This window comes from Ascaphus truei, chromosome 3 (genome assembly GCF_040206685.1).
Source record: "Ascaphus truei isolate aAscTru1 chromosome 3, aAscTru1.hap1, whole genome shotgun sequence".
NCBI lineage: Eukaryota > Metazoa > Chordata > Amphibia > Anura > Ascaphidae > Ascaphus > Ascaphus truei.
Window position 1 is genome coordinate 382,403,740 of NC_134485.1, and position 13,940 is coordinate 382,417,679.

The following is a 13,940-nucleotide window of genomic DNA, read 5'->3' on the forward strand; positions in this document are numbered from 1 at the left end:
TTTTATGGAGAACACACATGTGCACCGACACAGCAGTACAGTGTAATTAATGCATCTATTTCTTCTCAATTATTTTTCAGGCGAAACTGAACAAGAGACAGCCAGAAGATGATGTCAGTTGAAGAAGATTGTATTATTGTTAGAAGACTTTATTATTGATTGTATTATTTCACAGTCTTTATTTATCTCTAAGCTCTAATTTCCGCTAATAAAAATGTAATTCTTTAAAAATACTTTTGTCATCTGAAGTTTTCTATGGGAATAAGGGTTTGGTTATATTGGATTTAGATTAAAGACACACTAGCACCGCCTATCATTACTGGAGAGTACTACGGCAGCCACAAAACTCAATTTTGCAGCTGTGTCGCGGATCTGCAAGATGCAAATAAATGCCGGGCATTTAAACTTGGTTTTGCACTGCACCGAAAATAGTAAGTCTGGTTACAACTGTATCCAGGGAAAATGATATATTTTGTTTGGTAAAACATGTCTCTTTTTTTCATTGTACTAATCCTGCAGCAGGAAATCTTCGATAGATATACCCTCTGAATTTGCCTTAATTTTTAAATAATGACTTCTGTATTTTGTTTGATGGCCCTGTAAACCACAGGCTAAGTAGTCTTTCCACTTCCTCTCAGTCATTCACTTATAGTAATGTCACCATGACAGGAAGTAACACTATAAGGGATGTAGATGGCAGAACACATGTAAACAATTGTACAGAACAACAGAGCCTGCTTGAAATTAAAACGGCATCAAAGAACAGAAATATGAAATGTGAGCTCACCAGACTTAGGTCTGCACCACTGTGTAAACACTACATGTTTTCATTACTTATGCATTAATTACAAAGTGCTGGGATCCTCAATAACAAGATTCAGGCTCTGGAGATATTGGCATTTTCTTGCCCTTGACCCCAGACAAATGTGTCCTATCATCATATGTAGGTTTTGTAGCTATACATTTTTTGAACATCAATCATAATCCACGTTGCCATGGACAAGTGTGACATTTGATCCTTATTGGTTCTGTCACCTCAGAGAATAAATCCAAAGAAATAAGGGAGCACAGGGCATCAGAATAAAGCACTTCACTGTTAGAGAGCGCCACTCCTGTTTTCTACACCCCCACCTCAGAGAATAAAGATATTTTGTAAAAACATAAGGGATAATTGGAAATATCTATTGTGGACCAAAATGTCACGAGGAGGTGTGATTCAGCAGTGGCAGAGTTACTTTATTGCTTGCGAGTTTTTGTTGAATTTAAAATAGGTGATTTGTCCTATCTGTTTATTATGGAAAATGACAACTCCAAACATTCTTCAGGAATTATATATTTATAACATGTTTCACCAGGAAGTAATACATTGAGAGTTACCTCTCGTTTTCAAGTATGTCCTGGGCACAGAGTTATGATGATAATACATGGATACATTAAATGAACGGGGTTATACATTATATTTAAAGACATTGCATTAACAGTTAAAGATAATATATGTTATAGGTGTATGTACCAGTTACAGATCAGATTAAAATGTGAGACAGGTTTAGTTTTGGAAGAACTTAGACCGGTGGTGGCTTTGGGAGTCTCTGGTAGATTGTTCAAGTTGTGAGGTCACACGGTAAGAGAAGGAGGTGCGGCTGGATACTTTGTTGAACCTTTGGACAATGAGCAGTCTTTTGGAGTCAGAACTCAGATAAGTTTTGCCTGTGGAAGGGGTGAGGAACTTGTTCTGATAGACGGGTAACTTGCCCAGAACATTTATGAAGGCAAGACAGGAAATATGAACTTTGGGCCTAGACTCAAGTGATCACCTACAGGTATAGGGAGTTATACAAGAAGACCCCAAATGGTATGCACTTAAAAACACCTATAAATTAATTGGTCAATAAATGTGCAGTAGCCTAGTGGTTGGAGCTTGGTATAAATGATACTCTACTGGAAGAGTACCCCAAACATATACAATGTGGAATTGAATGAAGAGAATATAAAAACTAATTTTATTGGTACAAATCAAAATAAAATAAATGGGATAATAATATGTTACAAACAATGTCCGCACTGGTGAGTAGCAATCTATGAATATGCCAGCTGATAAGTGGAATATATATTAGTTTTTCTCCAGGAGGGTAGAGATACTTCTCCCAGCTAGGAAGGACCCTGGCTGTTGCTCTGGTCCCCCAACCCTGTGAGGAGCTCTGCTGCTGGGACCCCAATCCCAGGTGAAAAGACTGCTATGAGCTGGACACAGCCTGCTCCCCGGAAACGGCATTCCTGTTTATTGTTGGAGCTGCAATACAGATAAGACTTTCTTAGTATACTTTGTATGTGGAGCACATGTTTTGGGCGGAGAACCAGATTAGCTGGCTGCCCTGTTAGAAAGGGAATGCAGTATAAGTTGAGTTAGTTTCCCTAAATGGGAATAGATCTTTATTTTATCTTTTATTTTGACTTAGAGGGACAGTACCTATGATGTTCGTTTGCCTGGTGGATAATAAAACCACTACAGTTAGGGTTTACACAGTGTCTATGCGTCTGCCTGACCTCACCTACAGGCCGCTCCGTCACAAGGAATAATTATCATTCATAGTGCACTGTTCTTAACATGTGAGTGGGATTGCCACATGTTACTATCTTTGACTATATTGTGCATGACATTACTATGTCCTGCCTCTTCTTTTTCTGAGATTACCACAGAAGACATGGAGGAGGAATTCTCTGAGGCAGAGTTCATTCTGACCCCTTTTTCAATTTGGTTACGGATTTGCGCTTCACCAACTATAGAAACCATATACTTTTGTATACTGAACACACAGTCCTTGTGAAGATTGGAGCTGCATTATCTATTCTATTTCCACCTAGGTTCCTATTAACTGAGCACTTATCACTGAGAGCGTTTGTTTGTTTGTTTGTTTGTTTGTTTTATACCAAAAGAACATACACTTATTAAACATTACAACATTCTTGGAGACAAAAATTGATATGCATTGCTACAGGACCATTGAAAAGGTCTTCACTTGGGCATACTGTCTCCTCGATGTTAACAGTGGCACACAGACCACATTGATGGAGAATCGCCGTTCAGGGTCCAACCCCATAAACGTGGTCTGTGTGCCGCTGTTAACATCAAGATGTTCCAGTGCTTGCTGCCATACGAGTACCATGTCCCCCGAATGTTTCTGACTACCCACCAAGATCAGCTATACTTACCTCAGCAACAGTGTCTACTGACCGATCCCCAGTGTGGTAACCCATGTCTATGTAACATGAAATGCGTTAAAGAACTGTTCTGATGTACGTACAATACTTACTCTTCATTCACAATTGTGCTTATTACAAACATTACTTCACTGTGAGAGTTGTGTGCTGTTTTTTTTCTCCATTTACAGAGCTTTTGATACCTAAACGGAAAATGTACAAATACGCAGGAGAGAAGGAAGTAGGAATTAAAATATATCTAACTTTGGGATTCCAGAAACAATGTCTTAAATCAAGATTCTGTGTTTGGCACATTGAATCCACTTCCTGTCCCACATTTAAGAGAAGGTGTTAGCACAACACCATTCACACCTCTCCTATTTACCCACCTCTCCTATTTACCCACCTCTGATACCTACTGTAGCATACCTAGCTCCTGATAATGTATGATAAATTCTGTAGGTAGCTTGGTAACAAGAATATATTGCTCTCCAATTGTGCTGCCCCAGTAGACTTGAAGAAGAACCTGTGAGCTTTCAAAAGCTATGTACTATAAACTCTGTTGGTCCGACGAAAAGGTATTGCATTGGTAAACTACTTTCCTTAGGAAAAATAATGACACAGCCTAATTGCAAAAACATTTGTATGATTTATTGTGTATTTCTGATTTTCTAAGAAACGTTATATCACTGTTAAGCAAACTTCAAATGTATGTGCAGCAGGATGCTAATTAATTATTTGTTTGTAGATTGTGATGGATTTCAAGCATCCAAATGGCTGTAGTGTTCCGGTGATGCTTCCACGGCGTAGTCTGCTGGTCATGAGTGGAGAATCTAGATACCTATGGACACATGGGTATGCATTATGAAGACAGATTTATGTCATGTTGCAACTTGGCAGTATTAAGCTTCATCTCACAAGTGGTTGTTAAGATTTTGTTCAGGATTAAGCATTGCTTACCAGTTGAAACAGTTAGAAATATGCTATTCACTTGGCATGGGTATCCTAATGGTCAACAAAGTTTTACAGTAAAGAATTGGTAGAATGGGCCTTACCAAGAGTTCCATCTTTCCTCTGAGCTCAACCCAAATCAGAACTGGAGTCCACTAGGACAGAGGCAGGCAGTCTTTTTTTTTCTTCCTGACTGTCACGAGAGAACAGACAATATATCTAATAACCGGGCCAGATTGAACAAGACTAGGATATAGTAAACTGAATGAGTTTATTTCCTATGAGTAGAACAAACAATACGTCAAGCAAATAACATTACAGAAATATTTACACTTACTGGGGTTGGACAAGGAGATATTCAGCCGAATAGCAGTTCCTTAGTTGTTATAGGTCACAACAAGCACGACAAGCCCAGGAATAAGGGGTGCAAGCAACTATATAGATGCAGGCCTCCCATTCCTAACATGGCAGTTCAGTTATTGGTGAACAATTATCTTGTCCCAATCACAGGTTGCCAGGTAACGCGAGAAGCCGGGTTTACCCAGCCCCTCAGTAATACAACCCTCCACTGTAGCTACTTGGCCAGCCCATTTATAAAAAAACTTTGACATGATGCCTTCGTTGCCATCCTGTCTAGCAAAAATGCTTATTGGGCAGGGGTCTTTCATGTAGGGTGTTACTTTTAACAGGTCACAATGGTTAGTACCCATCTGTGAGATCTGGCTGCATATGCAATGAGGCGAGTCACCTCCATTGATGTACAAGTTTTTTCTCACCTCTGAGGAACTTCTCCACAACAAAGCCTTTCAAGTAGCCTCCTTTGATTGTACAATTACATATCAAAGCGGCCATTTGGCAAGCTTCCAAACCTATCCAAAGTTATAGTAAAAACAGCGATAACTCATAACTATATTTCCCATATATTAAATCAGATTAACAATATGTATGCAACCTGTGTTCGTTGCATAGGAAAGCATATCCAAATTTCAGCCTTGTAGCACAAACACATACAGAGATATGGTTCTATGGGGTTTACATTATGACAACTACACAGTTAACCCCTCTCTCCATGTTAATACATAACATAGCAATTAATTCTGCTGAAGTGGGGGAATGCAGATCAACATATACACAGATCCCATTAACCCCTCATATCCATATCATGATAACAGGATATATACAATAACACAGTACTGCTGGGGAAATACATCTAAGACCTGGAACAATTTGGCTGAAGCGGGGAAATGCAGATCCACATATAGACAATATGGTTAACCCGTTCCCTCCCAACATGATTTATACACACATAGTAATATAACACAGACTGCTGGGGAAATACATCTAAGACCTGGGGCCTTTCTGCTGAAGCAGGGGGATGCAGATCAACATATACACCGATCCCATTAACCCCTCATACCCCGATCATGACACTGACTACTATTGTTTCAGCATGATTATGCGAGTGAATAAAGGTGTTGATTATCTGGAAGCAGAATCATAATGTTCACTAGGTGACAGGCAATCTAACAGGAGGACCAGCCACTGAAGAAGAGCCATTAAAGCAAATCAGCATGCATTGCAGGGCATGCTAAAAGCCTTCAGTATGGGTTCCTCCATAAGTCTAAACTACTAGTAGACGGGAGATTATTGGTTTTCTATAAATATTTGCGCTTAATATGCTTTTCTCGAGAACGGAAGCATTTTTTGTTAAAGATAATAACCCTGTTATTGAAAGACAACAACATATTTCTAAAGCTTTTCACTGGGACCCTGCATATAGTTATTGTTAAAATAATTTCAATGTTATCCCTACAGTGTGCCATGTCATTATTTTGTTTTATAATAGCATCACACCAAGAAAGTTTGATGTAGTTCAGGTATCAGAAGGACAGAACGTTGGAACAATCAGTGGGAATACTGAGGAGCTAACCTTGAACAAGAGGGGCACAAGGACATCCTTCACTTTTAGGAAAGTAAGGCGAAGCTCATGTGACTGTGGTAAGTGCCTTAGATTAACAACATATGTGGAGCTTATTGGATGTTTTTATACATGTATATGATTATTTGGATATTTATGGACTATTTGACCACATTAATGACAGGAGTACAGCAAAACAAATATTGCCGGCATTTCCAGGACCAGGGGATTTTGTTGTTTACAAATGTGTTGACTCCCAAGTGTTTTTCTCACGTGATATTAGATGGCACTATTCATGATAGGGTTTTCTATGTCACTTTTCATGATGGAATTCGCTATGTATTGTATACAAATAGACTGCAGGAGGTGCTGCAGCATTAAAGTCACATACAAGTTAACGCGGTTTTCCCGTGGCTCCCGTTTAAAAAAAAAAAAAAAAATTTAATTAAATTTTTTTTGCACACACTGCACACTCTCACTGCACACTCTCACTGCACACACTGCACACACTGTTCACTGCACACACTGCACACACTGCACACTAATCACTGCTCACACTGCTCACTGCACACACTCTCACTGCACACTGCACACACACTACTCACTGCACACACTGCTCACAGCACACTGCACACACTCCCAGCACTCACTGCACACACTCCCAGCACACACTCTACACTGCACACACTGCACGCACACACACACTCCCACTGCACGCACACACTCCCACTGAACGCACACACTCCCACTGCACGCACACAGTCCCACTGCACGCACACAGTCCCACTGCACGCACACAGTCCCACTGCACACTCCCATTCCACACTCCCACTGCGCACGCACACTCCCACTGCACGCACACTCCCACTGCATGCACCAGACACTCCCAGCACTCACTGCACACACACTCACTGCACACACTCTCACTGCACACACTGCTAACAGCACACACTGCTAACAGCACACTCTCACAGCACACAGCTCTCACAATACACTCACATGTCAGCAGCCCACCCCTCCCCTCACATGTCAGCAGCCCACCCCCCCCTCACATGTCAGCAGCCCACCCCCCCTCACATGTCAGCAGCCCACCCCCCCTCACATGCCAGCAGCCCACCCCCCTCACATGTCAGCAGCCCACCCCCCCTCACATGTCAGCAGCCCACCCCCCCTTCACATGTCAGCAGCCCACCCCCCCCTCACATGTCAGCAGCCCACCCCCCCCTCACATGTCAGCAGCCCACCCCCCTCACATGTCAGCAGCCCACCCCCCCCCCCTCACATGTCAGCAACCCACCCCCCCTCACATGTCAGCAGCCCACCCTCCCCTCACATGTCAGCAGCCCACCCCTCCTGACATGTCAGCAGCCCACCCCTCCTCACATGTCAGCAGCCCACCCCTCCTCACATGTCAGCAGCCCACCCCTCCTCACATGTCAGCAGCCCACCCCCCCTCACATGTCAGCAGCCCACCGCCTCCCCTCACATGTCAGCAGCCCACCCCCCACCAGCCCGTTTTTCACACACCCCCCCCCACCAGCCCGTTTTTCACACACACCCCCCACCAGCCCGTTTTTCTTTCACACCCCCCCACCAGCCCGTTTTACACACACACCCCCACCAGCCCGTTTTTCACACACACACACACACACACACACACACACACACACACACACACACACACACACGACCTTAGATCAGCTCAGCACATCCTCTCTCCCCGGTACTAAGCCCCGCCCCCTCATGCTCTGACCTCTCCGGGAGGGAGGGAGGAAGGGAGGAAGGGAGGAGGGATGAATCGCCGCCGTTTTTTTTAAACTTTTTTTTTTAAATTTATTTAATTAACTGGTGCCCGGCCAGAGTCATCGCGGGCCCCACAGAGAGGCGAGACGGGCCGCATGTTGTGCAGGCCTCTTCCTTCCTTCCCTCCTCACTCCCTCCCGAACAGGCGCGCGGCGGCCATTTTTTTTTTAAATTAGCGCGACCCCGTTACTAACACGGTGGTCTCGGGGTGGACCCCGAGGACCACGCTATAACGGGGTTTACCTGTACTTGTAGTTCATGTCTCACAGAATAATTGGCCATGAAGTCAATATGTTTTCATTGGCATTACAACTTGGACAAATGATTATGGAATGTGATAACATAGTAAGGTGCGTTTTCATTTTCAAGAGTCCACTTGGGAAAAGCGTGCTTAATAGGACATATAAAATAATATAATTTTTCATTTTTTTTTTCTGTGCACATCTAGCCTTTCCGTCAGTCTGTGATAGCCAACAAATGGAGAAAAAGTACATTCCACCTTCAGTCAGTGACATGGAGGCTACAACATTGGAAAAAGAGTACGTGCACAAGGTCTATGAAGATATAGCTGGACATTTCAGCAGCACTAGACACACTCCATGGCCCAGGATTGTTGACTTCCTCATGGCTTTACCTAATGGTTCTGTAGTGGCCGATATAGGCTGTGGCAATGGAAAGTATCTTGGTGTTAACAAGGACTTGTACATGGTAAGTATGTGATTGTTTTATTTTCGTGAAAACGTATATTTGTAATTCTACTTCCATTTCAGAGATCTGCTTGCTTTTAACTTTCCATATAAATAATCATTCACTCTTATAAAGGTTAAGTAATATAAAATCTAGCATATACATATATATATAGATATATATATATATATACACACATATATATATATATATATATATATATATATATATCTATCATAGAAAAAGAACAAAAAGCACTCCGTAATAATAGTCACTGGTGAGGTTATCTGAAGAATCACTCCAAAGGGGCCAAAGAGTTAGGTGTATGTATATGCTTATATGTAGAGGGTACTGATCCCCAGACCGCACCCCTGTGAACATAGCCTATATTAATGTTATGGGGTTCCCCTGGCCCTCCCCTCGTTTCCTCCGCTGCGTGGGTGATCGCGGGTGCCGCCGGAGTCAAGCAGCAGACCCGCTGACAAGTCTAGAAGGTGGGGGCCGAGCAGGGAGCGCTCCGGAGGCTCCGCGGCGGCCCGGCTAGTACAGGGCGCCACCATTTTGTGTCCTTTCGCATGCGCAGTGTAGATGTGCGGCGGGAGGCTCCTGGTAGGTTGCGCATGCGCAGTATAAGCGCGCGAACGGCTGGCCAATAGAGAAGAGGCTCTGAGCTGGGACTACAATTCCCATGAGCCTCAGCAGGGTCACAGGGTACCAGGCAGCCAATAGGGTGCGGAGCTGTTGGCGCCAGCCCCGGGCAATGCAGAAGAACAAAAGGATCCACCTGATCCAACGTTGTCATCCGCGATGGTATCTGCCTCCGCGTGGGATGAATTCCGGCGTGGATATCGCCTTACCATCTTTACCATGTAGATGATCTGGTCCCAGATCATAGGCCGCAGTCTCCACGTGGCGTCTCACCGGTGCTGTGCCTGATTATATGCAGCTACTGGGGAAAGGTTCCTAACTATGGGCTTTCCCTATAGCAGCCACAAGCTACAGTGAGTCGGGGCCTAGCTGTGGCCTAAGGGGGTGAATCTGGCCTAGTCCAGGGAAGCACTGCTCCCTGGACACTACCTGCTCCTCAGAGGTCCGTCTTCTGACTGGCGTGCTCCCTGGCGCGCCAAATGTATCAATAGTGGTGCAGGGGGAATACTGTAGCCCTATTGGCTGTGCTTATTCACATGTCTGGCAGCCAGAGTGCATGCTGGGTGTTGTAGTTCCTCTGCGGAGTACTTGTTGCAATGGCCACCGCTTACAAGGCTTGCTGCGCATGCGCGATCATTAGCAAAATGGCGGCACCCTGCAAAGGGAGCCACCGGCGATCCGATTGCCTCTCCTAGCTGCCGCTGGCACTGCTCGCCCCCGCAACACTTCCGCACCCGCCGGACGCATCAGCCGCTGCAGAGGTAAAGGTGCTTACTGGGGACCAGGGGGACACGTTTAAAAAATATATATTATATATATATATATATATATATATATATATATATATATATATATATATATTATGTGACAAACGGCTTACTCCGGGGCTCCGTCGTTTGTCCGGGACTGTTTAGAACACGGTCTTTTAGGGTAGGTTAAATGATGAGGCGTCACGTACTGTTCCTTTAAACAGGCTATGCCTGGTTTATTCAGTCCCAGGCACTGAGACTGCCACAGTGCATACAACAGAAAACAGATCAAAACAAAAGCTGCTCACCTGAGCGATAACTTAACTTAGATATCCCTGACTCAGGGTTGGAAGTGGCTTTTCCACTTCCAACATCAAAACACGGTACTTTTGCAGTCTTACACAAATGAACAGAAAGATTGAACCTGTTTGGGGAAGAGGCTTCTCCCCTCTGTAGTTCAGCAGCCTTCCAGCCTCCTGGCTCTTGTGGGGAGACCAGAGCAAACAGGAAATCAGTCTTTCATACCTGATTCCTAATTAGCATGACAGGTGACAGAAATCAGGCAGCAGACAAACTCTGGTCTGGATCTCTCATCCCTCAGTTCCAGCGCTTGCCAAACTGTGGGATGGAGTGTATGTATTATAAGGCTGCTCTCCCAGGCCAAACAGGATAGAAACTGTCTAGTATCCTGGGAGCCCTATATACGGAATTTATTACCATCCCCTGGTTTCTGTCACATATCCTCCCCCCCAGCTCAGACCTCGAGGGATGAGCGACCATGGATATTAGGGAGTGCATCCTTGACAACCCGTCAGCATTGCCATGTTTGTGCCCTGACCTGTGTTCCACAGAAAATTTAAAGGGTTGTAGGCTTAGGAACCACCTGGTCACTCTAGCATTCTTTTCCCTGTTTTGACACATCCAGGTAAGGGGTGCATGATCTGTGACCAACCGGAATTTTCTCCCCAACAGGTAGTATTTGAGCGTCTCTACAGCCCACTTTATTGCGAGACACTCTTTCTCTACTATGGAGTAATTTTTCTCCTGGGGATTTAGTTTCCTACTTAAATAAAGGATGGGGTGCTCCTCACCTTGAGACTCCTGGGAGAGTACCGCCCCCAGCCCTACCTCAGATGCGTCGGTTTGGACTACGAACTCTTTGGAGAAGTCAGGTGTGACCAACACTGGTTGGGCACAGAGAGCTTCTTTCAGGCTTCTAAAGGCCTGTTCGGTTTCGGGGGACCACTTTACCATTAGCGGTCCTCTTGCTTTTGTGAGGTCAGTTAGTGGGGTTGCCTTAGTTGCAAAATTGGGAATAAACCTTCTATAGTACCCAATTAACCCCAAAAAGGTCCTTACTTGTTTTTTTGTAACTGGCCTTGGCCAATTTTGTATCGCCTCCACTTTGAGTGTTTGGGGTTTGAGTAAACCTCTGCCAATAGAATATCCCAGATACTTGGCCTCCTCCAGACCAATAGTGCATTTAGCGGGGTTAGCAGTTAGTCCAGCAGACCGGACTGCGTCAAGCACAGCTTGGACCTTTGGAAGGTGGGATTGCCAATCTTCACTATGGATTACCACATCATCCAGGTAGGCGGCAGCATACCGAGCATGTGGTTTTAAAATTTTATCCATCATTCTTTGGAATGTGGCGGGAGCTCCATGTAAGCCAAAAGGCAACACCTTATACTGAAAGAGGCCGTCTGGGGTTGAGAAGGCTGTCTTTTCTTTTGCCCTTTCTGTGAGGGGAACCTGCCAGTACCCTTTTGTTAGGTCTAGGGTTGTGAGATATCGGGCTTTGCCCAGTCTCTCTACAAGTTCATCTACCCTGGGCATAGGATAAGTATCAAATTTTGACACCGCGTTTAGTTTCCGGTAGTCATTACAAAACCTTGTTGTACCATCTGGCTTTGGGACTAAGACTATAGGGCTGTTCCACCCACTTTGGGATTCCTCAATTACACCTAGTTTTAGCATTTTTTTAACCTCTAAACTTATAGCCTTTCTTTTGGCCTCTGGGATTCGGTACGGTTTAAGGTTAACTCGGACCCCCGGTTCAGAGACTAGGTCATGTTCAATTACGCTAGTTCTACCTGGCCGTATAGAGAAGATTTCTTTGTTTCTTTTCACTAAATTCTGAACCTCTCGTTTCTGATGAACAGACAGGGTTTCAGCTATTCTAACCTCTGGGTCAGTTTCTTGATTCTCTGACGGACCTGGGGGTACTAGGGTTAACAAGACTTCTCTATCTTTCCAGGGCTTGAGTAGGTTTATATGGTAAATTTGCTCAGGTTTCCTCCTACCTGGCTGTCTTACCTTATAATTTACTTCTCCCACTCTTTCCAAGACCTCATATGGCCCATGCCATTTAGCAAGGAATTTACTCTCCACGGTGGGAACCAGAACTTGTACCCTATCACCTGGAGAAAAAATTCTGACCCTAGCACCCTTATTATATGTATTCCTTTGTGCTTCTTGAGCTTTCTCCATGTGTTCCCTCACTATGGGTAGGACTGCAGCAATGCGGTCCTGCATCTGGGCAACATGCTCTATTACACTTCTGTAAGGGGTAACCTCGTGTTCCCAAGTCTCTTTGGCTATATCCAGTAAGCCCCTTGGGTGTCGGCCATACAATAGTTCAAACGGGGAGAAGCCTGTGGATGATTGGGGAACTTCCCTAATGGCAAATAACAGGTACGGTAACAAACAATCCCAGTTTTTCCCATCTTTATCAACCGCCCGCCGTAACATGCTCTTTAAGGTTTTATTGAACCTTTCCACTAAACCATCTGTTTGTGGATGATAGACTGAGGTTCTGAGATGCTTGATTTTTAGGAGTTTACATAGCTCTTTCGTTACTTGGGACATAAATGGTGTTCCCTGGTCAGATAGAATCTCTTTAGGAATCCCGACCCGGGTAAACAGAACTACTAACTCTTTTGCTATGTTTTTAGCTGAGGTGCTACGTAGGGGAACTGCCTCCGGATATCGGGTGGCATAATCTAATATTACCAATATATGCTGATGTCCCCTAGCAGACTTTATTAGGGGTCCTACTAGATCCATAGCAATCCGGTCAAATGGTACCTCTATTATGGGAAGGGGTACCAATGGGCTGCGGTACGCCTTGAATGGGGCGGTGATCTGACATTCTGGGCATGAGGAACAATAATTCGTAATTTCTGCCAGAACCCCAGGCCAATAGAAGCTTCGGAGAACCTTTTCTTTTGTCTTTTCCACCCCTAGGTGTCCCCCCAATGGATGACTATGTGCGAGGTGTAATACTACGTTACGGAATGTCCGTGGTACCAACAATTGTTTAGTTGTAACTGATTTCCTTTTATCAACCCGATATACTAGGTCGTTCTCTACCTCGAAGTAGGGGTAAGCAAGTGACTTATCTGGTTGGCCAGGAGTACTATTCTGGTCCCGTATATTTCCCCTTGCTACCGCTAATGTGGGGTCCTCCCACTGGGCCTTCTTAAAACTCCCAGGACTGACCTCTAGGTCAGCGAGGGTCTTATCCGGTTCTGGGGTGGTAAGTGTCTGCTCAACATCTTGATTTGGGGTATTCCCTACCAAAGTAGTGATGGGGAAGGGAATTTTACAGCACTCCTCCTTTTCCCCCTTCTTATTTGGGCCCTCGTCAACCTCCATTTCTGAAAAAGGGAAAGGATTTGTTTCTTCTAATACTTCGTTATGGTCCGCTATTGAACTCTGGGCGCTATTCTGAGCGGGGGACCACATTTTTAGAAAATGGGGAAAGTCAGTCCCTATTAACACATCATGTGCCAGTTTGGGTACAATACCCACCTTGAAATCTAAAGAACCAAACTCTGTTTCAAAAAAAACATCAACAGTGGAATATTCATGATTATCCCCATGTATACAACAAATTGCCACTCTTTGTGAACTGTTTCCCTGTTTCTTCTTAATGGGCAAGAGGTATTCGGACACTAGTGTGACCATGCTCCCAGAGTCAAGAA

The 13,940-nt window shown here is 44.4% G+C and overlaps 1 protein-coding gene across 4 annotated transcripts in view; it reads left to right on the top strand.

Moving 5' to 3' along the window:
- Positions 1–13,940, top strand: part of ALKBH8 (alkB homolog 8, tRNA methyltransferase) — a 77,785-nt gene that overhangs the window by 49,587 nt on the left and 14,258 nt on the right. For all 4 annotated transcript variants that reach the window (XM_075592372.1, XM_075592375.1, XM_075592373.1 and 1 more), the window contains exons 8-10: positions 3,947–4,053; positions 5,996–6,147; positions 8,319–8,578. In XM_075592372.1, coding sequence (XP_075448487.1) covers positions 3,947–4,053; positions 5,996–6,147; positions 8,319–8,578 — 519 coding nt within the window. The remainder of the gene's footprint in view (positions 1–3,946; positions 4,054–5,995; positions 6,148–8,318; positions 8,579–13,940) is intronic.